Raw genomic sequence first — 26,277 nt, 5'->3', positions numbered from 1 at the left:
ATTAATCTTAAAAACACACCACTCATCAGAAACAGCGTCAGTTGTCATACAAAGGAAAACAGAACGACATATGTCACCATTGCACAATATACACATACTCCAAACATCCAAAATGATTCCCTACCTATTTTGGTAAGCCAGCATTTTTCTTCAAAAATATCTTTTAATTCCATCATATTTTCTATAAAATAAAAAAATAAAGCAAACGTCGCTCACTTTGAGCATAACTCTTTTAGTCCCTCAGGTGGCAGTGTAAAGTCTGTGGGCACAATGCCATCTTAACGTATATAAAAAATGGATAATTCATCTTTTTTTTAAATTCCATCTATAAGTCTTTACCAAGACTTTTTGACTGCCTTTAATATCAAATATCTCATAAAAGATGCAAAGTTCTTTTTCTTCATGTGGCTCCAGTCTTGGACAACAAGATCTTCATTTATCATGTGAGGACTGTCCTTGTACATGAAGATGAAGAGCTGGACCAGTGTCTGTTCACTGTTGCCCTGCAGACTGGGAGTGTTTTGTCTTCTTGCCATTGATCCAAAAAAGCTCTTTCATCAAAGGACTGCAGTTCGTGGACAACTGCATGATGGCGAGGGCCACTCTTGCTCTTGGGGTCAGGTCAAAATTACACTTTATAAGCGTCATCGGGGAAAATATCTGAAGTGCTCATTTGTGTCCACCTATAATTTCCCAACAACAAAATGTACCTAATATTTGGAAAAAAAACAGTCTTACTGTTCCTTCAACACTGATTGCATTGTCTTGCAAAAAGAAAAAGTATCAGAACATGATAAGGAACTGCGTCATTTTCTCATTGTCCCATTGATGGCCATCCGCTGGTCTGAGTGTGTGTTGCTTCTTTTTTAAATTTTTTTTGAGTGTGTGTATTTGTGTTTGTGTGAGTGTATGCAGTCCAGGTATGACTTCAAAAGGATTAGCGAGAATGAGGCACCTTCTGACGATTATAAGGTCATGGTTCAACAAGCTTCTCCCACGGGGAGGCTTAGTCTCTCTTTTCCACGCAGCTCTTTGGATGAAAGTCGATGACAACAGTTGGATTTGTCTTGCTGAAGACAAGTGCCCCGCTCATGATTTTCCATTTCCCAAAGGTCTTTTGAATAAACCTTCTCTTGAAGCACCTAACATGAGATCTTCAACACAAGATCCACTCAAACCAACCCAATGGTGAGTGAGTCCTCTTGCAGGCTGTCTCACTGATGCACTGAGGTCGGCAGATGGGATTCCCTAGACTACACACACTCCTCCTCCAGTCCTCTCCAACCTTGTCAGGGTGGCGGTGTGGAGGCACAAGGACACACACGAGTCATGGTTGCGCTCAGACCAGCGAGGCCTCGGCTAGTCATAACTCTGTGATCTCCAGGGGACTCTCCGACAGAGTGTCCCCATCCTTGTGACGGTGCATCGGGGTGGACTTGGCCGACTCTGTGCGGGCGTTGCGCTCAGAATAAAGCCCCCCGTCAGCATTCAGTGCCTCCAGAGAGCGTGCCAGGGCCCGCTGGTCGTCCTCTGGCAGGCTGTTGAGGTCAGAGGTCAGGAGGGTGCCTGTGCTGCCGTGGACCACGTGCACGCCTTCGGGACCCTTCAACTCCACAGGAAGCTTGTGTTTGAAGCGCAGCGTTCCACGGCCGCCACCCATGCCCAGACGCTCGTCCTCGTCATCGTCGAGATCGCTCTGGATCAGCTGTTGAAGGAGGACAAGAGAGCTCTATTTATACAAAGCTGCTGTTAAACACATGAGGTTGACAGCCATAAAACAGAGGTGTGCAGTAGACAGCTGTGAGGAAGAGCTGGAAAAAGGTAAACTAGTGGAAGAAAAATTTTCAGGAGAGAAATTAGTGGATCACATGCAACAAAAGTAACGGGAGTATAAATCACAAGTTTCATTATGATACGAAACTGTTGATTCTTTGGAAATGGAAAGTTTCTCCAAATCTTTAGTCTAAATGACTCCCAACTCCTGCATTGTTCTGGTCACAGTCACCTCTCCAAACTGGCGCCTCCTGCTACATTTTTTCGTCCCTTTGTCATGGTTTTCACTGGCTCATTTGCGGTAATGATAGCCTTATTGACTACAAAAGTGCAGATGAATGTAACTACACAGAGTACATTGTGCAAGACAAAGAGTTTTTAACTGGTTATGAGACATTGTCAGTTTCATACTGATGCCTCTATATGACCTACATGAGCAAATATGCAACTCTTTACTCTTTATGCCTACCACTGGGGTGGATTCTTAGTAACAGCAGATGAAACAAGCCCATCTTTACTTTTTCCCAGGCAAAGTTACTGAGTGTGATGGTATTTGTTTGCTTAGGTCATATAGAGACATCAGTATTAAACTGAAACTGTTTCATAATCAGTGAAAAACTCCTTGTAGTAGTGTTACGTAAAAGTAAAATTACTAGCCTGAAAAAAAAAAATCACAAAAGTCCCAAAAATTAGTAATTTGAGTAGTTGTAATTTATTATTTTGACCCCTCTGTAAAAGACAACAATTTAGAAATGTAGTGAGTCAACAGAGAATGATACTTGCAAACAATTCTCAGTTTTAAGTTGTCTGGTAGGTGGGGAAGAGCAATTCAGAATTGTAGGAAAGTGCAGAGATTGCACTCAATGTCCCATTTCCAGTGATTGTCTAAACCTTCTGGCAATTTCATTGTGCTAAACTCCATCCTCAGCTGAACTCTGGGTCAAATAGAGTTTGCACTTGTTTGTGAAAGTCTGGTTCACAGCAGCAGAGAAAGCAGAAATAGTGAGTAGGTGCCCCGTCGTAGCATCGGACTGAAAGCGTCAGCATTGCAACTCAAAGAAACGCAGGATCACTCAAGTGGTGTCAGACAGGAACAGCACAGCAGCAGGTGCAGAGAGCGCATCAGTTTTTCACCTCAGTGACTGATGAGTGATCTCCCTGGCTGGTGGATACGGTGACGAGTCGAGCTGCAAAGAGCTTTTTCAGCCTCAGGTAGTCGTCCAGGACCACCTTGAGCAGGGAACCCTGACAGGACGGCAGTTAGGATCAAACAGAGTCTATATAACACCATCCACATGACACACCCTCACTGTAATCATAACTGAGAACCCACGGCAGATATGTCTAGCTCCTTATCTAAACTGCTGGCTCTCAGAGCCTATCTCTGAGTCCTTGGACTCTCTCTTTGCCTTTCTTATCAGGACACACTGGGGGAGGTCTTAGGTCCTGTCCTCTTACCTTGTCTCCCAAAGCCTTTTGGGAGGGATGGACAGAGAGAGAACACGACCAACAAAAAAGAGGCTTGTGAGATTGGATGTGTCTCCCTGGACAACTCAATACACAGGTGTCTCACCTTGATAGGCCCCTCCCTCATGATCTGGCCCAGTTTAGCAATGTTGTCGTACTCTTGAATAGCGGCTCTCAAGTAACGATCGTCCTCAGGCTTCGCTTGAGGCTCTCGACCAAATGTGCCCTGTAGAAATGACAAACACACCTGATTACTTAGAAATAGTGTGCTGTGTTGATTCAGAGGGAACGTTGTATCAAAGGTACATAAAACAAAATGCAACGTTTTGCAAATACTTGTCAACTTGTATTCAACTGAGTACAGTACAAAACACAAAACCCCAACGTTTCTGGAACTGGGATTTATACAATGATGGTTTTACTCTCTACCCATCAGCATTAACGCCTGGAGTAAAATATGATCTATTGACCTCCTCAGAGTATTGTTGTGAAATATAAATGAACTCAGATTCATGCTGGTACTGACGTGGGTGCGTGCAGGGCTGTTCCACAGGTCAGTTATCTCGCTCAGGTTCTCAGGCAGGTCGTCCTCGTGGTCAGCCTGAGTGGCCAGCTCCAGGTTGCGACAGAACGGGTCCAGCCACACTGGGTTAGCCCTGCAAAGGTAAACAGCATTATACACGTCATTGCTTTCTTGCCAAGACCTAGATGAGGAGATTGATACAAATCTCATGACTATGTGTTAAATTTGAAGCCAAGACTTTGTTTATTAAACAGTTAACCAGTGTGTAGGATTTAGTGGCAGCTAGCAGTGAGCTTGCAGATAGCAAATGCCTCACATCATCCTGCCCTTCCAAGCATCTACAGTGGCCTTGAAAATCATGAAAAATGTGAAAGGCCAACATGGCAGCCTCCATGGAAGAAGACCAGCATCCTCTGCAGAGGTGAATCTCATTCTATGGTAACAAAAACACAATTCTCATTTTAAGGTGATTATACACCAGTGAAAACACACTTACAATCAATTTTTGCCAAATTCTGCCAATAAATCGTCATAAATCTTGCAAACTGGACCCTTTAGGGTTTATTTGGTTAATCCTTACAATCCTTACACATGTGATCTATTCCTTCAACATATCTGCACTATTGTACAAAGAATGTATTCACCCATTTTGTTGCCTTGTGTAGTTGTCTGTTCTTATATTTCTTTACCTCCTTAAACAATATTTTATTATATTAGTGTATATCTTGTCAGTATAATTCTCTCTTTCACTGCTTAATTTACAGTTTTTTTTGTAATGGTGCATCCCAGCCAAAGTATTTAATACAATTGTACTTACTATTGTATAACCAGATAAACATCTTGAATCTTGAATATTAAAACATTTATTTTAGAAGTCAAATAAAATCTTGTCCATGATCTTAAGAACTAACAACTCAGCCGAAAAATAAACAACTAAAGGAAATCTATACTTGCAGAACAACAACACAAAGTGATACTTAGTGTGAATTCGCTTTAGGCAATGTGTGACAGAGGTGTGAAAATGATACTATCATCTCACCCCTCAAATGAGTACTTGTTAGTGTTGGGCATATCCAGGATATCCATCAGGCCCTGGTTCCCTAGATGGTAGAGGACAGATAAATGTAAGAAAAACAGCCTCGCTGCAGTTAACTGACATGCTGTACTGTACATTAGCAGATGGTAAAAGCCACATCCTGACGTTAACAGCTGGTGGGGCCGTCCCATCAACAAAGCTGCTTCTCACCTGTTGATCCTGCAACGATAGCTTTCAGCTTCCTCTGGTGTCTGCAACACAGCAAAAGGCACAAGTCACGACAAGGTAAACATGTTGATGTCGCTGCTCAGGCACACGGCATAAAAACACGGTGCATGACTGAGCAGATTTCAGATGACAGCGCATTTAAAATTCAACATAAATCTGCATCAATACAAAGTGGCCCATTTTACAGGATGCTGAAGGGTTCTTACACTCTGCGATAGTGCCAGTTCATTGTGACAAACAAAATTCCTGCCAAGCACAGCAGCACAGCCAGGATAATGATGACCAGCTGTGAAAGAGAAAAATTAAGAAAGTTTAAAAGCGCCAGACCAGAAAACATCTGCAACAGTTTGCGGGTTTCTGGAGGTCCGGCCTTGCAGACCTGTAGTGTGGTGATGTCGTCAGGCAGTTTGTCACTGACGGCGGGCTGAACGTCCACAACGTTGTATTTCCTGAACAGGTTTCTCAGCTGCTCTTTGTTCTCATCAATCATCTGAATTACCCTGCAAGACATGAAACACCAGGACACAGGTTAACTCACGTCAGAACACAGTCCATGACCTTACACAGCAGAGGTTTCTATAAACTAATCAAAGGACAAACAGGCCTCACTGCACTATGTGAATGACAATTTATGATGTACAGTCCCAATTCCAGAATGCAATAATCTGCAAAAACATTGACCTATGTTTAATTGAATACAGTATAAAGACAAGATATTTAATGTTCTAAGTGATGAACTTTGTTTTTGTAAATATACACTCATTCTGAATTTGATACCTTTGGGAACTGAGGACACTAATTCTCAAAGAATTGAAAGTGAAATTCTTTCTCATTCTTGCTTGATGTACGACTTAAAGTGCTCAACAGTCCAGGTCCTCCACTGTTGTATTTTGTACATCATAATGCACCATGTATTTTCAAAGGGAGACAAGTCTGTACTGCAGGCAGGTCAGTCTAGTACCTGAACTCTTTTACGACAAAGCTACTCTGTTGTAACAAGTGCAGAATGTGTCTTGGCATTGTCTTACTAAAATAAGCAGGGACGTCTCTGAAAAAGACGTCTTCTGGATGGCAGCATATGTTACCCCAAAACCAGTATGTGTCTTTCAGCATCAACGGGGCCTTCACAGATGTGACTGTAAAGTGTTCCTGAGTCCATGTAGTGAGTCAAAGGTCACAGGCAATCTTGGTTTTTGGCCTTGACCATTATGCACAGAGATTTCTCTGGATTCCTCTGGATTGTAGATGGTGAAATCCCCAAATTCCTGCAGTTTTGTGTTGAGAAACGTTGTTCTTAAACTGCTGAACTATTTGCCCACACAGTTTTTCACAAAGTGGTGAACACATGCTTGTGAACAGTTGAGCCTTTTGAGGATGCCCTTTTAATACCTAATCATAAAGCTATCACCTGTCGTTGATTCATGAATGTTCCAAACTTTTTTTGAGCATACAACATTAGTTTTAATATTAAATATCTTGTCTGTGCATGCTATTCAATTGATTACAAGTCAAAATGATTTGCAAATCATTGCATTCTGTTTTTATTTGTGTTTCACACAGCGTACAGACTTTTTGGGTTTGTAGCTTTGGTGTGACAGATTTATCTCATTAAGGAAAGCTTACCTTTCAACATCCAGGATGGTGTTGGTCTGATTGTTGACAACGTGGATGAGCATGTCTGTCTGAGCATAATTCACCCTGCCCTTCTTGTCCACATGGAACTGGATAACAAGAGACAAATAGGTCAGATATTTACACAACACAAACAAAAAACCACACAAAAGTTACATATCTCACATCTCTCACCTGTATATCATCTAAGTTGACAATGGCTCCAGTAATGTTGGACAGCAGGTTGATGAAATCTTCCTGGTTTTCACGGACCAAATCAGGGATCTCATTGAAGACTATCTTGACCCTCTGGTCATCTCGGAGAATGTAAATATTCACGTTGGTCGTTGTACTGTGTCCAGCAAAATCGCATGCCAAGATCTCCAGCTGAAAGTAGCCTGGATTGTAGGCCGTGAAGAGGTCGTATGTTCGGATGATGCCATCAGTCAAACCTGTGGAAATCATTAGAGTGAATATTGTTTCTAAATAAGAAACGTTATTTGACTCAATGGCAAAATAAAATGTGGGAATGCATTCTATGTGATTTATCATGGTGAATGTTTTTGTTAAATCTCTGGCCAGATGTAACGTCCAATTGAAACCTTGTGGGGAGATCTGAAAGTAGGCACTGGTATAAGGAACCATCCCTGACTGGGAGAACTGGAACAGAATGCAAAAGAAGATGAGAGGGAAGTGTCTGCAGGAGGCAAATGTACACCTACAGGAAGCATGAGAGTCAAGTCATGTTGAAAGTCTGCATTTTTGAAACCATTTCAATTCACTTTTGCTTTTAATAAGATGCATTAAATTGTTATTCAAAAACATGTGACATTACTGATCATGAAATTAAAGGATAAGTCTGGTGATGTTCAATGTTGTCTTACAAAATTTTTACACCCAAATTAGTATGGATATGCGGCAGGTTTTTTTAAACACAGCTAAACATAACCCAACTGGAAACCCCGGTGCAGACCCTGAACTCACTGGAATTTACATTTCATCTGTCCTGCGAGAACCTAAGATCCCCCAGGTGGAGGTGGAAAACGTCGCTGAGAATAGGGACGTCTGGAATACCCTGCTTAGCTGGCTGCCACCCCAACCCGACCCCAGTCAAGCGAAAAAAAACGGACGGCTGTTTCAAAGTAGCCTGAATGTTGTACCGTACATAAAGAAGCTCACCAATGACGAAGATGCTGCCAACATCCTCACTGCCGTTGCTCTGTGACTGGAAGTAACGGATTGTAACAATATGGTACTGGACCAGGCTGTTGTTGCCGATGTCATTATCTATAGCCATGACCTTGATCAGCTCTGAGCCCACCTTGGCATTTGCTGCAACTCCTGAAACAAAGAAGCAAACACGAAAGGTTATGGTTGTTTTACATAGACCAGTTCGAAATAACACTTACACTCACAATAACACACTGGCCAGACAGCCGTTGCAGATACTGGGCTCCTGTTGTTTTTTATTTTGTTTTTGTTATTTATTCCTATTTTGTGCCATGTAAATATTCATTATATAAAACACAGCACCCACTGCGCTCTTATGTCATACCAGAGTTGTGTCCAGCAGCTGTGTATTTTAGCTACTCTTGTCCGAGTCCAACCCACACAACACAATATTTAGTGAATGCAACACTGATGCAGCACGACAGATAAACATCAAGCACTGCCATTGGTGAGTGTCATCTCATTTGTTCTGCCAATAAATTGGTGCATCCATTGCATATACATATATGAGAGAATATAGATTACCTGCAGTGTACTCGGGCTTAGTGAAGCGTGGTTTCTGGTCATTAATGTCTTCCAGTTCAATGCGGACCTCCAGCAGGCTGGGGTCCCGGGCGGGGTCCAGGGCTTTGGCCCGTGCTGCCCTCTGACCCCTGGGAGGGGTCCAGCTCCTGTTGCTGGAAGCCTTGATGATGATGGAGTAGACCGGGATCTCCTCCCGGTCCAGATCCTTATGCAGCTTCAGCTCTCCATCCAGACTCAAGCCAAAGTTTCCATCACTGTTTCCCCCTGCAGGAAGAGATGGAGAGGATGTGTGTTCAGCCATCTAAAACACTGAAAGAATTAGCTTTAAATAGAAAAGAAAGACAGATGGATCTATACAAATGTCCTCATTATTCATCGGCTTTTGAAGTAAGAGGACTTTCATCTGACCACACAAAGGATATGAGAGCTTCCAGTCAAACTGCATGAATATAAATGAGGAGAAATTCCTTATCCTCTGTTCTTGATCTTAGGAATTTGATGGGTAGGTTAACAGGAAACACTTTGAATAACACTGTATCACCTGCAATAAAGTAGTAGACGATGGCATTGGAGCCCTCATCTGCGTCCACAGCCCTGGTTACATTCCCCACAATGGTACCTGGACGGGAGTGCTCAGGCACCGTCAGCTTCTGGTAAGGCAAGCTGCCCCGCTGAGGTGCACGCACACACAAACACACACACAGAAAGAAGCATTTTAATAATAATTCTTATGTGCAGATAACCGCAGTTGGACGTTTTCAGAGAGCTTCATACTCACCGGTGGTTTGAGGAAGACGGGTTCATTGTCGTCAATGTCCAACAGTGCCACCTGCAGAGGCTGCGTGGTCTCGTAAGGCACTGGCTGGCCCATGTCTCGGGCCACAATGATAAGCTGTGAGAGTCATTTGCACTCGGTTAGAGACACACATACATAGCTACACACAAAGTACAGACTCATCTACACATCATAGCTCTAAATCATCACGTATGACGCAGTAGAAACATGTGGTGGTGTCTGTATCTGCAGAGATCCTGCCCTCTGCCTGTATTTCCTAATTTCCTCATGTTTTGCTTTACTTGTTATGTTTCTGGGCCTCAGGCTGTTTGACAGTAGTGTGTAGCCCTCAGCCAAAACAGTGGACAGGTTTTGAGGTCAGAACTTGGTGAAAATGTAGCGACATGCATTCTGCATTAGAACAAAACCGCTGTGAAACAATCAAAAAATAACATTTTATTTCTCTGATTCACTGCTTCGTTCTCGTTACTGGTGCTCACTCCCCTAATTCACACTCTACGTCTCTCTCTCTCTCTCTCTCTCTCTCTCTCTCTCTCTCGCTCTCTCTCTCGCTCTCTCCCTCCCTCTCTCCCTCTCTCTCTCTCGTTCGTTGAGCAAAGGAGGAGGGGCCGACTTTGAATGGTGTGTTTACAAACTCTGTTGCAGATTCCACCTTATCTTACATTAACAGCACATACAGCACACACACACACACACACTCACGCTGTGGAGGGCCTGTTTTTCTCGGTCCAGTTTCACAGTAGTTGTGATGACTCCGGACATGGCATCGATGTGGAAGTTTTCCCAGTCTCTGTTACCTGCTCCAGTCTGCAGGAAGGCATAGCGAACCTCACCGTTCACCCCCTCGTCAGAGTCTGTTGCATGCACCTCATACACTGGCAGGCCTGGGGGCTGCTCCTGCACGGAGGGCAAAAAGTCTCAGCCTGTTCTTGTGTAAAACTTCTAAAAATGTATCTTAAAGGTCAAGCGCACATTCATACACCCATAAAAAATATATACATGCATGCATACATAAAAGCAAGGACAGTGTATAAAAGCAGAGTGTTCGTTTCAGAAAATGCTCAAGAATAATACTGCATAAATACTGAAAGTCATCTCACTGGACCTTGAAAGTGCTCTTGGCACATGGTGGAGACTTGAGATAAGAAGCTGGGTATCACTGGCACAGTTATGGCCCGTAACTGATGTTATGGTTGCTGATAATGTAACTCCACTCAATAATTAACGACTCTCAGATAGGTAGTTCCAAAGTGTAACAATAAATTTTCCGTTTTGCAGAAAGGATTCAAACCACTGAAAGACCGTGTCATAACAGAAACATTACACTTTGATTTATGTACACTTTTTGGCAAACAGTTTGTTTTACAGGTCCAGTACACATGAAACCCTATTATCACTCACTCTCATTTGTGCCCACCTGATGAAGTTAAGTCCAATATTCACTTTCCTTTTAAGTCTGATTTGCTCTCCAGTAAGTCCTGAGGGAAATAACTGGGTCTTTAGCAGCTGAATGCGCCAACTAGTCGCTAACTTTGTCTGACTGCTGTTCGGTGCCAAACTGAACAGATATGTAACTCAAAATTCTATCGCCATCAATTTATGCTCATTTATTGAAGCCCTTTTGTGTCAGGATCCATTATATTGCTTCACTGATATCAGCCCCAGCAGTGACTTTCTGAAACTGATTGAATCTGATTGGCTGGATGAGACTGATCCACATTAAACACAATTTCAGTGTCAGTGTTCATTTACTGTTACTGGTGAAAGTTTCATTCAACTAGGCACAGAAGGCCAGTGGTTCATTTGCCGAACACCACAGCACTCACTGGTGTCAAATTTGTTCTAATCAGTCCCACACAGTGAAGTATGTGTTTTACAGATTTTGAGTAAAAGAGACAGAATCTGATAAGTACTCAGAATGGCAGATACACAGTTTTAGGTCTTGAAAGAGAAAAGTCACAATAGAGCATCCCTACTTTTGTATAAATCATTATTTTTTGCTACAAAAAATCTTCAATTAAAAATGTCATCAATAAAATTTGAGGAAATTAAGAGGAGGACACACAGATGCACCAACCAGCAATGACATGCAAAGCAACAAGTGAATAGCAGCTACCTCTGATATATGAATGATGGTTCCATTGGCGGGCCTGACAAACACCGGTCTGTTGTCATTGACGTCTATGACCGTAATGATCAGGTCTGCAGTCCCCCACAGTGGAGGACGTCCCTGGTCTGTAGCCACCACCGTCAGGTTGAAACGCTCAGATGACTGAAGCAGACGGCGAGAACGCACCAGGCCTGTGTTTGGATCCAAGGAGAACGCATCTACAAACACAAAGAGGGGTCAGGGAATAAGTAAAGGTATGAATGCTGAACATTTTATTAAATAAAGTGAACAGTTGTGCTTTCAAAGATCACTTTTTTTATTAGTTTTTATTAGTTTATTCCTACCTGAATGGGGTCCCAGCATGCTGTAGAGTACCGCTCCATTTTCTCCTTCATCCAGGTCAGTGGCCCTCACCGTGATCACAGACGTTCCACTGGGCTCATTCTCAAACACGCTGGTGTTGAACACTCGCTCCGTGAAGCGTGGCCGATAGTCGTTGACATCGAGAACTGTCACCAGGACCTGACAAACACCAACAGGCCGATGCATAAGTTTGAGGATGCTGTCAAACTCAGAATATTCAAAGGTCATGCCCGTCCAAAATGTTGGCATGACCTTTATCGTCTGCACATTATAGCTGAACACATTTTTCCTGTAGATCCTACAGATCTCGGTTATAATAAGTAAAGACAAACAAATTTAAGGATTCCTTAAAGGGATAGTTCAGAGTTTTTGAAGTGGGGTATGAGAAACTTAACCCCAGTTTGGAGAAGCAGCAGGAGCACTGGAGCAGGAAGATAAGCAATAAACTGTTTGTGGACAAGATCAGCATTAAAATGTATTTTAGTCACCTAAAAACAATCTGTATTAGTGTATACTGTATTTAGAATATTTTTTACTGCTTTACCTTGTGGTCAGACAGCCTTTTTTGACAGGTAACTGTGGTTACATGAGCCAAACATCACTCTCTCCAAACCAACCAAACTTCATCTGCAAAACCAGTAATTTTATGTTGCAGAACACGGTCTACCGCTGCCTCTGTCAGTTGTTGTGTGACTTCAGACAACAATGAACAAAACCAACAATTTAAGGCAGCAGTAGACCAGCATCTTTTATATTATATTATACTACTATATACTGCTTTTGCCAAAGGAGCCTGGTTGAGCAAAAGAGCAATGTCTGCCACACATAACCACAGTTTTTGGGCGGAAAAGATGGCAAGGTAGAGAGGTGAAAATATTATAAATATAGTGTACACTTAAACTGATATTGATTTTTTTTAAGTGGGCTATTTTTTAGGTGGCTAAAATACATTTTACTGAAGATCCTGTACATTGCTTACCTTCCTACACCAGTCCTACTATGTTTACGTTTAGTAAACAGGTTACTGTAGATGGTGTTTGAGGTTTATATGAGCTAACCCAATAAGTGTAGATTATTATTTAGATCCATGTTCAAACCCTCATTCGGTGATCTCTACTACCTGGACAGAGTTCTCTCGTCTGTTGTTGGAGCTGCCACCAGGGTTGTCACGGGCAACAGCGGTTAACGTGTAGTGATCCTTTGTCTCTCTGTCCAGAGGAGAGAGGATGTAGATTTCTCCCTGATGCAGAGGAGAGGGAATGATTAGGAAGGAAGTGCAGGCTCTGACTGGGAGTGGTGGTTGTATCAAGACAACGAGACATTTATTTTAGTACGTGACAGAAACGGAGCAAGGAGGTCAAATATGCAGATTGTCTTCAGTACGCTCAAACGCTTTGTTTAAACTTTCGTTTGTTCAGCTAGGGGCGTGTGGTTATGAAGTGTATATGTGTACTCACAGTGGATGGCTTAATGCCAAACTTGCCTTCCCCGTCTACCAGGCTGTACTCAATGACAGCAAAGAGGCCAGAGTCGGCGTCTGTAGCGCTGACACGAACTATGGTGGTGCCCAGGTTCACGTTCTCAAACACCGGCTCCTACAAACACAGAGAAAAACATCTGACTTCATCTGGCCAAACCGGAGATCCCACCCGGACTGGAACCAAACACATCCTCTGAGGCCAACAGTGGCCAGTTTGACGACAGGGAATATCGTACCAAGGTGGTTCTCTTGCTGAGTTTGGCTCCTGGCACCCAGGGCCCGAGTCAGCTAAGCAGGCCACTAGCTCCACGGCTAACTGAGCTAACTAGCTAATGCAGCTACAGATAACAGCAAGAAGCGGTTAGCCTAGTTTAGCAACAAGTAAATAGCAAACTGTTTTCTCTCCATCAGCTAACTCTTTCAACACACTGGCCTTATAACACCTAATAACACCTTTATGATAAGTCAAAATGGTGCCACTTTATTTCAGGCCAAGGGGATTATTCATAATGCACTTATAATGGTCTCATGATGGCCAGTGTCAAAACTAGCCACATATGACAGTATATATTGTCTTGGCTAATGTCAAGGTCTCATAACAAAAACTTTATTGGCTTAATTGATGTCAACATGTCATAACTAAGACATTTTTGTCTTGTTTAATGTTTTGTTGTCATAAAAAAGACATATAAAAATGCCAACTTTGCATTAAAAGTGACATAACTGGCCATGTGACCATAACTGAGACAGTTATAAATATTCATAAAGATTCCTTTATGTAATGACTGTCTTATGTACACCCCTTCAAAAAAAAATTTTTAACAAGCAAAATGTGACCTCAATAAATAAAAAACTTTATACACTTTTACTTTGTTCTTCATCTGGAGTTTACTACTGGCAGTTAATTTCATTTTGACTTTTCAAACACAGGTGTAACTAATTAATAAACATGGCCTTCATGTGGTCATTATCACTGTTATTAGTTACACCTGTGATTTTCCTGCAATGACAAACCAAAATGTCTGAGTGAGGTCTTGAACACCTCTTAGATTACGACATCTCAAATTACAGAAGCAGACACTTAAAAACAGGAAATGAATGTACACTTCTTAACCACATTCTTCAACTCTGCTTTGATGGGTGCAATTTGTTTCTTCATACAGGCTTTTTTCACAGCAGCTATTTTTACAATTTAAAATAGCGGTGCTGCTGTTGTGCATGTGGGCCGACTGAAAAGCCTCTGCCACACTAAATGGAACCGGACCTTAATTAGTATCCTTGGTAACACCCGTGTTTACCATTCTATTTCATATCAATATGGCTGCTGTGTATTCATGTCAGTACCTGATAAGACGGTTGGAGGAAGACAGGGTTGTTGTCATTAACATCCACTATGCGCAGATAAACTGGCAGCTCAGCTATCCTTGGAGGAGTGCCATGATCCTGAGCCCGAATTGTGAAATTCAGCCACTGAACCTGCTCGAAATCCACCGTCTGGTTGGCTACAATCTTGCCTGAAAAATTTGTAACGCAGTGACGGTTAGAGTTAGGATTCATCTGACAAATACTATCAATATAAACTTACATGACAACAAGTAAGAATTAATGAATTTAATTTGCATTTACTGTGTTGGTGAATTTGAACATTTGTTCATTGCTGTTTAATGTTTTAACCTGCAGCCTACAGCAGCTTGTTAAGGTGTGCCGGGGTCGTACCAGTGGAAGGGTCCTCCAGTCTAACGTACCCCCCTCGGGGCAGGTGGAGCAGCTGGTAGATGACCTGGCCGTTGGGACCTTTATCCGGGTCCACGGCTGACACTGATAGCAGAGTTGTGCCCGGCTGAGCTCCTTCTAAAATCTTCTCCGTGAAGTTGGACACTCCGAAGGGCCGGAACCGAGGGGCATTATCGTTTACGTCCAACACGTTTATGGTTAGCCGCGCTACGACGGAGAAGGTCACATTGTTAATAGAGACACAGAATGAAAGTTAGAAATGTAGAAAACTGAACGAAGATGAAAGTGAACTGACGACTTTCATGTTAGAAAACGGACTCACCGTTGGGAACACTGCCTGACTTGTCAATAACTTCACTGGCATTGTCATGGACAGACACGATGATCTCAAATGTTGCCACAAGCTCTCTGTTGAGTGGGTTGCGTACAAACACTGCACCTGAAAATGAACCAAAACACATTTCATTATTTTCCTGATATCACTTGTTTACTTATTTTATTTTATAAAAGGTGGGTCTCTACACAACTTCAGTGTCACACACTAAATTCCTGTATCACCCTACAAGACTCTGTTTTACCACTAAGACTCATGTTTTAACACCTTTCTTATTCACCTGTGATGTCAACACGTCAGATTTTCCACAGTCAGAGAAAGTAAAAGTGTGCATCCTCCTATAGTTCAGTTATGAAGTCAGTGCACAGCGGAGCTTGTAACCCCAGGCTGCAGAAAAGTTGCAGCCACTGTTTGGTGTCACCTGCAAGCTCGGTGCTTCATCACACCATGAATTAAGGCTTTATTTTGACCAAACCAGAGTTCCTAATTGTTGGAACAGCGAAAAGACATTTTTGGTGAGTTTTATTTTGTTCGTTAAAAAATACAGTTTCAGTTTGGCGACCATATTTTACTCTTAAAAGAAAGTTTTTATTTGTTTTCTAATACCGCATGGACTTTTATCATGGTGTTGTCACGCTTTGAGTTTTTGGTATTGTTACATCGCTACTCACCGGTGTGTAAATCAATGCCAAAGGACTCTTGCAGGCCATCCACTGGGTTGTTCCCATCATCCTTTGCCTCTACTGAGATGATGTAATACTCCAACCGGGGATGCTGATCAGGGTCCTCGGCGGTCAGCGTGGCCACGACCACACCAGGTGGCGTGGACTCGTTCACATTTATCATGGTTACAGGGTCTATAAAACGGGGTCGTGAGTCGTTCACGTCATCCAGGATAACCGTCAGGGTGGCTGTGCCCGACATAGGGGGCGTGCCGCGGTCAGTTGCCATGACGACCAGGCGGTAGGAGCCACGCTCTTCTCTGTCGAGGGTGGTGTTGCCCACCAGGACGGCCCCAGAGAGCGAGTCGACCACAAAGCGGTCCTGAGCACCACTTTCCAGCCTGTACATGAGCCAGCCATTGGAGCCAGAGTCAGCATCAGTGGCGGACAGCTGAGTCACCACCACACCTGGAAAGTAATGACAAGGACAGAAACACACATTGGTATTCTTGGGGTCTGTCATTGTCATTCCCAACCCTAACTTTCACCTAGGGGAATGTAATGAAAGTGAGTGTAGATAATCACAGGAGGGATTTTTTAAATTGTTAATTCATTATACTTATTATGGCAGTGACATTTTAAACTTGGTGAATGTGGATTATATAAAAGCCACATTCCTCCCAGCCCACCCATATACACAGATCATTAAGTCAATCCACACACCAGTGGGGCTGTTCTCGGGGAGCCGAACACTGAAACTGGACGGGCTGAAGACAGGAGGGTTGTCATTCTGGTCCAGGATTGTAACTGAGAGAGGGACGCTGCTGTTTAAACCTCCTATGTCCTCCCCAACCAGAAACAGCTCTACCCGAGGCTCCTGAAAGGCCTCGCGGTCCAACTTCGCCCCCTGACGCACACGTATCACACCTGGAAAAAGACACAGAGACATTAAAGGGATAGTTTGGATTTTCTGAAGTAGGGTTGTTTTTACATCAAATAATCTGAACTATCCCTTTAAGAATTGCATTGCAGCTGTTTAAATCTCTCTCTCTGTCTGCAGGATAAGGAGTCACAGTGTTACCAGTATTGGCATCCACAGTAAAGAGGTCCACCCTGGCTCCCAGCAGGCGGTACTTCACCACAGCATTGGCTCCAATGTCTTTATCCTCAGCCAGAACTGGCCCATTTAACACTGTCACAGTATTGCCTAAAGGATGGGCAGAGATAATGGAGAGAGATAAAATGATCACAGTCAGGTTAGACATTTTTAAACTAAGCCTGCAAGCCAAAGCCTTAGTTTGAGAGAACAGTCTTGGCAAATGCATAATTTGTCTTCCTATCTGTGTCAATAACCAAGAGACACCGGTAAAATGTTGCTGCCTTAACTTTAACTATGACAAACTAGGACTCATATTCTGCATTCAGGTATTCTAACTAACAGCTGCTATGAGTCCATGGTTGCAGACTGGTTCACAATGTAAACGGATCTATTTGAAAAAAACAAGGCTGTCAGACCTTTTCTCACCTTTAACTTTCAAAGTGAAAAAAAAAAAAAAAAACTTCAATGAATATAAGCTGTATGTAAACAAGGTCAGGAAGTGGGGGAGACAGTGTTACAGACAGTGTTCTGGTACGATGATCTGTGCTGCAGATACAGATTGCCCCCAGTCAAGGGAAACAAAGGAGCTTGAGTGCTACCTGCTTCAGAGTTCTCTGTGATCTCGGCCCTATAGCTGGTCCTGGTGAACACAGGCCGGTTGTCATTCTCATCCAGAATGGTGATCACCAAGAGGTCTGAATCCTGGTGGTTTAGGACAGAAGCGGGCAGTTGAAAAAAAAAAAATTATATGCGCAAAGGATTATGTGATATATAGTCAGCAAGAAGTGGCAAAGAAAACCGATACCAAACACTGTGATGTTGTTGCACTGTGCACAAACCAACAGCTAGCTTTCACAGTGCTGGTGGTTGATTTTTGCACCTCTTGGTTAAAAAAGTTTCTCACCTTTACCACAGAGGCAACACACGTAAAAAGCATGCCACATTCTTGCTGTGTCTCATGCACTCGTGCTTACTTCAAATGGACAGTTTACCCCCAAAATACATATTTTTCTTACCTGTAGTGCTATTTATCCATCTAGATCTTCTTTCTATCGTCACTAACCGAATCAACACACAGAAGGAAGCATGCATGTTCTCAAAGAAAGTTTTACAAACTTAAAAACTCTATGGATCAAAAATTCATCATAGAAAGAGTCATACTTCAGCTTGTTTGCATTTTGAGGTGTCCTGTTAAAAGTTTTACACACATCTGGAGAAATTATCCATTATATATTACATCCATGGTGGGATGTAAACATTAATGGCGCCTCCCTCTGCTGAGCTGACACCTCTCGTCCATGGGTAGATAAATGCTTCGTTTTGCTCTGTAGTTTAGTAGAAAAAAAGTAGTTCCTACATGAAGCTGCTCACAACAAGGGCTGTGGATTATCTTGAGTATCTGGGTCATTATTTCTGGAAAGAGATGTATTTTTTTGGCCCTTTGAGCACCACAAGCCAAGTACCATCATGAATAAAAAGCACCACAGGTAAGAGGAAACATATCTGGTTTTGCTTTTGGGCTGAACTGTCCCTTTAAGTAAATAGTGTACATGAAATTCTTATTATTAGCAAGAGACACGACATATATGCCACAGGTGCACCTAAAAATTCATGACTGTCTGTTACGAATTACCCAAAAGGTATCTTGAAACGATACCAGGTTTAGCATCTGTGGCTGTGATTATGATTTGTTTCAGTGGTCCTCTAGTGAAACTACCAGTGAGAAAAAGCGTGAACACATATGCAGCGTGTGTGTGCACAGGAGAGTGAGATTACTCTGCGAGAGATGCGGGGGTTCTCGGGGTTGTCTTTGACAGTGATGGTGAGTCTGTACTCAGCCACTCGTTCTCTGTCCAGCGGTCTATTCACCTGCACCACACCTGTCTGACAGACACAAAGAGGAAGAGGTAAGCCGTGTGTGTGTTTCAGGTTTCATTCTTGGTATAACAGCGTCATCACATTACCCACTGCATTACCCCTGTAAACCCAAGTACTACTACAGTATTTTCTTCAGTTTTTTTCACCTTCCCTTCCCTAAAGGACATGACGTATTCGCAGACTTGTATTCTGCCAACATCTGCTGATCTGTTAATATATCTGTAGTGAGGTTGTACAAGCACTAAGGCTGTAGATGCGAGGGAGCAGGAACACCTGTCCCAAGTCAGGATATACTGACAGCCTCATGTGATCAAACCTGGAAGCTGTCAGTCACATGTCTCACACTTCCACGCTTCACTTGTTCCACCACCTGCTCCACCTTTAACACAACAGTAACTCAGATTTTTCTGCTTTCTATTAAAAGGTGCAATATGGAACATTTGCATGTCCAAAAAGGAGAAGTGCAGCAATTTAACAGACATAATTCAAAGACAATGAGGTCATGGCTGCCTCCTACTCAGGCTTTCTGTATTCTGGTGTCTTGTGGCGTCGCCATCGCTATGGTGGCACGTTGTGTCTGTCACTCTCGGTGTCTGCTGGGTGGATGTAGAAGGGAGCCCCAAATTTGGTCAAAGTGTTCACTTTCACAAGCTGTTACAGATCTGGGGTTCCCCTCTAGACACTGTGCCTGCTGCTGCTCGCTAATAGTGACAGCACAGATAATTGGATTGATGATGTTTGTATCTGTCAGCTGTCTGTCAATGTAAAGTTAAGCCTGTCAGCCTGAAAACAAAAGCCCACTGCTCTGAAAATACACACTCTGGACTTCGCTGCCTGCCAGACACTATTAACATATTGCTCAATTTAACCGTTATAAACATCTACTCCTTCTAAAAGATTATTTACAGTTTCTTACAACTCATTTACTCTTTCGGTATTAATTTAAAGTCCAATTAACATGAAACGTGCAACAAAAACAGTTATTCTGGCTTTGTTTAATTTCAAAGGAGAACACTGGCAATAGCAAGTATTTCAGCTTAGCAGGCTTCCTTACTCTCTTACGACATCATGGTCTTCTGATATAGCACAGTAAACACATTACATATCTGTCCTTTAAATAGTAGCTGCCGTCTCTGACTGAAAGTGTCGGGGAGGTTTCACCCAGCATCGCCCCTCGGTGTGGTTGTGTGTTTTCAGAAGTGTGTGCTATTCAACCTGTAACCGCACCCAACAGTGATGTTAACAGGTCCTGGAGTAGAACCGTGCATCACTGCAGCAAGGTGAAACCTGAAACCTCTGCAGATCAGCAAAGACAACATCTTGAAATCTGAAGTTGCTCATTCTTACTTGGAGTCAAAGTCAACTCCATGATCACCTCGGCACAGTTATTAAAAGTCTTACCTTAATCAGTCAGTGATTTAATACACAAAGATTATTCAGTTGAACAATGTTTTTATACACCTACATATTTTAGTACATCTGAGTTTCTATTTCCAATGCAGAACAGAATCTTTTTTCAGTGTCAGTGTCACCTCTACACGCCACAGCATCCCTCTGTCTCACCGTGTCATTGATGTAGAAGGCTCCATCCCGGTTGCCAGCAGTGATGTTATAAGTGAGCAGCGCGTTGCGTCCGCTGTCTGCGTCTCGTGCACGAACTCTGGCCACAGAGGTGTGTATGGATGCACCTTCGCTCACGCTGGTGTTGAAGGGCAGATTCAGGAGGACTGGGTCGTTGTCATTGATGTCTCGGACCTGGACCCCCACCACCACCTGAAGAAAACACGTCAAGACAAACATAAAACTTCAAATTCTGTTCTTTCTACAATAAATGATGCAATTAAATTGTTTTTGTGCCGTATAATGCACATAGTTTGATCTGAGTTTCAGGTGTGTCCGTTGGGAATGGATGTGTCTAGAAGGGAACCCTGGAGTTGTTAAACTCCCATGAGACTTGCAGGTCCCTCTGCAGATGTCTGGTAACCACCTGATCATTTGAATCAGGTGTGTCAGAGCAGAGAAATTTCTAAAACATGCAGAGCAGAGGGCCCAGAGGACCAGGACTGGGAAACACTGTCTGAAATCATACATACCTATAATTTTATCTTAATTTTGTCTTGCTTTTGTTTGGTTTTACTGTTTGGCTTTCTGGGTACCTTTGCTTTGTCTTTCAAAGCATTGTGTAAACTCTGTTTTGTAAATGTGCTTAAATGTTAACATGAGATATGAGCTATCCCACACAATTTGCCACAGCAGAAGCAACCTTTTTAGATGTACCGCATGTTTAACTGGAACGATGGTGGGTTTATTAGCGCAGCGCAGTATGTGAGAATGGTACCATTTTTGTAGGTCACGTACAAACCTCTCAAACAATCTCACATTTGTTGGAAACTACAGCACAGAAGTGAAACTTGCAAGACCCTGATTGTTCAAGAGGATATGGCGAGAGTGTGCATCTGCTTGCATCCGTGTTTGTGTAATAAAGGCCCACCGAGCTGTTGCGAGATGGAGTTCCCAGGTCTCGGGCTGTGATGGTGATGTTATAGAAGGCTGTTGTCTCTCTGTCTAGTTCTACATCCTTCCTCACCCGAAGCTCACCCTCCACCGGAGAAACCATGAACTCATCTGATGGAGGATCAGAGAAAGAGATTCAGAGATACATAGTGAGGATTTAACAAAACACCACCGTCTCCACAGAGCAAGAAGGCACTGACTCTGGTGATCTCCTCCGGTGATGCTGTATTCCACTTTGCCGTTGAGCCCAGAGTCTTCATCACTGGCTCTGAGAGTCCAGACCCGAGGTCCTGGCTGGCCTTCAGTCACCTCAAAGGGCCCCTCATAGGGTCTGGGGAAAGTGGGTGTCACATCGTTCACATCGAGGACATTTACCAGCACCTGGGGGAGGAAAGGGGAGTTTTTAATACATGTGTTATGACAGAGGTGACTGTGACAAAATGTTCACCTGCGGTTTGCCACATGCAGCTTTAAACATGTATGTCTACCTCCAACACTATGTCATAACATAAATGCCTTTCTGAGGTAATAGGGGGATTTTTCAAACTTTAGACATTATAATTTAAACTGACTCTCAAGTGTCTCGAGTCTTGAGATCAAACACTTACTCATCATTCTGCATGTAGAAATTACTTGTGTACATATAAGAATGGATTTGAGTTGGATTTTAGGTATGTTTTTAATTATGTGTCTGCATTTTTTATATAATCTTTTTGATCATTTTTAGCAGTATTAAGGTAACACAATGACATTGCCCCAAAACAAGGGCACTACAATCAATCCTGTCCTTTATAATCTCTGACCCGCCTCCCCAGATTTCTGCATTTTATCATAAATGCAAAATAGAAATAAAATATATTTCTACATATATATATATATATATATATATATATATATTTCTATTTCTTCTTCTAATATATTTCTAAACATTTTAGTGAGAAACCAGAAACAACATTGTGGCCGCCTTGTCGTGTCTAGAAGGGAACCTCAGACCCGTGAAGGATCTTGTAAGAGTGAATATTTTAACCCAAACCATGATCACCATGATCTTTTCTTTCCCACACTAAACCAGATCTTAACCACAGTGTTGTAACATTACAATGTAATGTACAAATGTGCACAATGAAGAAACAAAATGTACAAATCTCACAAGAGTTTTGTTAATCTTGGATTCCTTTCTAGACACAACACAGCTGCTTGGTTGCAAGCTTTCTTGTACACAAAATCATGTTTCTATAAATGTTTGCTGGTCATTAGAAAGAATGCACCACACAAGTGATGTACACTTCTTCTGCTGTCTATGAGTTCTTATTTTGTGTTAATCAAATAAAAAAATTTCAGGAAAATCTCCTGTAATGAATTTGATCCATGTATATGTAACGGTTAGAAGAACTATATTATGATTTTTTGATAACTTTATGAATAATGTTTATTAATCATAAGTCAGACAACAAAGTTATCAAAAGTCTAAGCTGATATTTTTCAAATTGCTTGTCTTACCAAAATTAAAAGATTAAAAGTATTTAGTTTACAATTAGAAAAACCCAGCAAATCCTCATACTGGAGAAGCAGGAATCAGCAAACGTGTGTTCATAGACATTTTTGCTTTATAAAATACCTGAATGAATGATCAACTAGCAAAATTGACTTTCTGTCAACCAATTAATCATTTTATCTCTAAAATGTTAAATACCATTTTAGTTTAACAAACTATATACAACAGTGTGTTGTAAAATTACTGTTGTGCTTGACGTCAAGCGGAAAGCAGAATTTGGACACTGGTCCGTGGCTGTGACAACCAGTGCGTAGTGTCCGTTGCTGATCTCGAAGTCCAGCTCCTTCACGGCAGTAATCCTCCCCTAAATGCATACAGATACACAGAAAGTTAATTTCTTTTTGCTTTTTGCTGTTTTGCTTTTTGCTCTTAACACCACAGTATAACAGTTCTAACATCTTACCGTGACGCTGTTTATATGAAACGTCTGGATCAGGTTGCCGTGAGCGATGGCATATCTCAAGGTGCCGTTCAGGCCCTCATCCGGATCGATGGCTGTTACCGTGGCGATGGTGGCACCCACCGTGTCTGGTCCCTCGCTCAACACTGTGACATACTCCTCCTCAGGAAACTCCGGGGCGTTGTCGTTCTCATCCACAATGTGAACGTAGATTGTGGTTGAGGTCTGTGTGAGAAACAGGGAAACACGAGAAAACTTTTACAGCTGGATCTTCTATTTACGGCTTATTGTGTTAAACTCTGCTCACAACATGTGATTCACTTCCAGCATACAGTGACAGCTGGGCCTGCAAGTAGGTCTAAGGTTGATCTTGTAGTCTTGCAAGAATCTAAAGTGATGTTTCATCATAGAAGAGAACAAAGATCACAAAGCAGGACTCCACTTGAAAACCTACAAAACAGCAATACAGTCTATTAATCTGTTTTTTTTTTTTTTATTTTAAAGTAACAACTAAACAATTATATCTTCCAGCCGCTCCTACACCTGAATACTTTGTTCACTTCAGCGTGACTAATAAGGTTTTCTGGAAGAGAAGAAACTTACAGGTTTTCCTGTCTTTGCTTATGATGGGCGTATGAGACATGTGATATCCAGGATTCATTTAACACGGGAGAATGGGACAAACAGTGGATTGAAGAGTATTTTGTTACATAAAGAAGGATAGCATATCTCGTGAGAACCAAAAGGAAATCTTAAGGAGTAAGTGAGGTGAAGAGAAGGCGCTGCAAGGTAACCAAAACTTCTGATTCCTTATCATTTCATCTACTCCCTCTGGGAAAAAGGGCAAAATCTCACATGCAAGTGAAGTGGAAGAAAGACCATCGTGCATCTTAAAAGAAGAGTCAAGAGTCGATTCCTGCTCCACCAGTCAGACCTCCTAGTTTCCCTCCCAGTTCCCCTCCCAGTGCTACTTAAAAAGATGGGCCAACTGCCTGGCGCCCTCAGGCTGTGGCGGTTAAAGAGGCCGTTGAAACGGAATCATATGATTCAGATTCATATTGTGATTTATACTGTAAGAGGTGTGTGCGCACGTGTGTTACACACAACAATGACACATAATTAGAACAAATAGCAAAACAAGCGATAATTTGCAATAGCTGCAACAATGTACGTGCATGCATCTACAAGTTCATGCACTGACACACGACATGTGACATCCATAGTAAATTTCAGCCTCATAAAAACAATTCATAGCCTCAGATTTGCAAAAACTTTGAGTTACAAAGATAAGATATTTAATGTTCAAACTGATTAACTTGATTGTTTTTTGTCAAGTCATTCTGAATCTGATGCCTGCAACATGTTACAAAAAAGTTGGGACAGGAGCATGATTACCACTGTGTTACATCACCTTTTCTTTTAACAACACCCAACAAGCATTTGGGAAATGAGGACACTAATCAAAAGTTTTGAAAAAGTGATATCAGGTTCTCAACAGTCTGGGGTCTCTGTTGTATTTAAAGCTTCATAATGCACCACATACTTTTGGACTGCAGTCAGTCCAGTCTTGTACCCAAACCTACAGGATGTGTCTTGGCATTGTCTTGCTGAAATAAGCAGGGACATCTCTGCCATCTAGATGGCAACATATGTTGCTCCAAAACCTATATGAATCTTTCAGTATCAATGAGGCCTTCACAGATGTGACATTTGTCTCATAACCAATCTATCCACAAAAGTCTGTAAATCCATTTGAAAGTTATGCAGCTTTCTGTGTTAGGCCACTCCTATTACTACGCTTCCTTATAGCCAGTTAGCACAAACACAAACACACACCTTCACACCAAGGGCACCAGACCAACTTCAGACGTGGGGAGGCCAATAAAAGTCTGTGCGTGCACATTAAAGTACAGCTGGTATCAAGAAATGTGACAGCCACCTCACTAATAGTTAAAACTATAAACCAGCACCGAAATGACAGTCAACATAAACCACCATGCTCTGAAGGACATTTTACTAATAACACTAACAAAAGACTAACTAAAACAATTGGTGCAAAAAGGATCAAAGGCAGGTGTCATTCAAGCTGAAGAAGTTTCAAAACTACTTGGTTCTGGGTTATTTCAGTCAATAAGGTATCAAGGACCTAAGTAAAACTGGGTAGGGACAGTCGGGACAGCTGGGATGTCCCCACCAATATCTAGGGACTTCTGATGATAATAAATAAACAAAACGTAACCACTGTTGTTTCTCAGCAACTAGTAAATGTTAGTGAGATTCAGTATTGTGACAAAACAACCTGTGCTGAGTCCTGAGTGATTGTGTGCACCCCTCAGTGGTTTGGTCCACTATCTACCTATAGCCAGGGGTCCTTTTATTGCCAAAATATTTAATATACGAATTGACGAATCTAGTGAGTTACTCAGACCATCAATGGGAAAGTGAGAAATATACACAAATCTGTAATTTACTCCCACGCATACTGTAATCTCAATCAGCACTCCTGTGGCAGCAGCAGGGCGCCCCTCCCTCTCCCCTCCCACCATGCATCAGGACACTGACAGCTTTTACTACCATGGTTGCTCTGAAACTTTTGGACGTGTTTATTATCCACACAAGATGAAATATGTACCCTTGCAATACTAAATTGTGTAGTATCCCTTTAACATTTGTGTTAAAATTATATTCAAATTCTATTTTAAAAAAATTATGGAAGTGGGAGAAAGTTTTTTTTCTTCTGTGTACTTTGTGGGGTGATACTTCATCACTACCTCTGTTTCAGTATTACTCGTGGGGGTGGGACAGAGAAGTGACAGAAGGGGGAGGAGCGTGTAGACTCTGTATCACGTTGCTTTTGCGCTGCAAAGTTCAGTAAGCTCATCTCAACCTGGGAACGAAGTGACGAGGAGCTGTCAACCACCTCTCCGTGTTTTGGCAACAAGTTGGGAGAAACTGTATA

General features: G+C 42.2%; 2 protein-coding genes across 2 annotated transcripts in view; both read right to left on the bottom strand.

The window, feature by feature from the left end:
* Window positions 1-683: 683 nt before the first annotated feature.
* On the bottom strand, window positions 684-23,207 carry LOC146315244 (cadherin-23-like). Its single transcript, XM_084735360.1, has 31 exons — window positions 23,103-23,207; window positions 21,564-21,744; window positions 21,341-21,474; window positions 20,413-20,622; window positions 18,748-18,855; window positions 17,571-17,673; window positions 16,954-17,079; window positions 16,596-16,799; window positions 15,882-16,340; window positions 15,199-15,315; window positions 14,859-15,083; window positions 14,487-14,656; window positions 13,120-13,257; window positions 12,783-12,902; window positions 11,644-11,821; window positions 11,306-11,517; window positions 9,892-10,086; window positions 9,172-9,285; window positions 8,935-9,064; window positions 8,394-8,657; window positions 7,818-7,979; window positions 6,834-7,090; window positions 6,651-6,748; window positions 5,407-5,527; window positions 5,234-5,313; window positions 5,010-5,050; window positions 4,803-4,863; window positions 3,767-3,896; window positions 3,347-3,466; window positions 2,908-3,018; window positions 684-1,705 (listed from the first exon to the last, which is right to left on the bottom strand). Exons 3-31 carry the CDS (start codon window positions 21,464-21,466, stop codon window positions 1,364-1,366), a joined length of 4,722 nt encoding a protein of 1,573 aa, XP_084591486.1. The 5' UTR covers window positions 21,467-21,474; window positions 21,564-21,744; window positions 23,103-23,207; the 3' UTR covers window positions 684-1,363.
* Window positions 21,471-26,277, bottom strand: part of LOC146315242 (cadherin-23-like) — a 30,701-nt gene continuing 25,894 nt past the window's right edge. Inside the window, exons 9-12 of the mRNA XM_084736544.1 lie at window positions 23,322-23,543; window positions 23,103-23,222; window positions 21,560-21,744; window positions 21,471-21,474 (exon numbers count right to left, since the gene is read on the bottom strand). Coding sequence (XP_084592670.1) covers window positions 21,471-21,474; window positions 21,560-21,744; window positions 23,103-23,222; window positions 23,322-23,543 — 531 coding nt within the window. The remainder of the gene's footprint in view (window positions 21,475-21,559; window positions 21,745-23,102; window positions 23,223-23,321; window positions 23,544-26,277) is intronic.

The sequence above is a fragment of the Lutjanus erythropterus genome, chromosome 14 (genome assembly GCF_056507025.1).
Source record: "Lutjanus erythropterus isolate fLutEry1 chromosome 14, fLutEry1.hap2, whole genome shotgun sequence".
Lineage (NCBI taxonomy): Eukaryota > Metazoa > Chordata > Actinopteri > Lutjaniformes > Lutjanidae > Lutjanus > Lutjanus erythropterus.
Note: the sequence above shows the minus strand (reverse complement) of the source record. Positions and strands in the feature narration are given on the sequence as shown.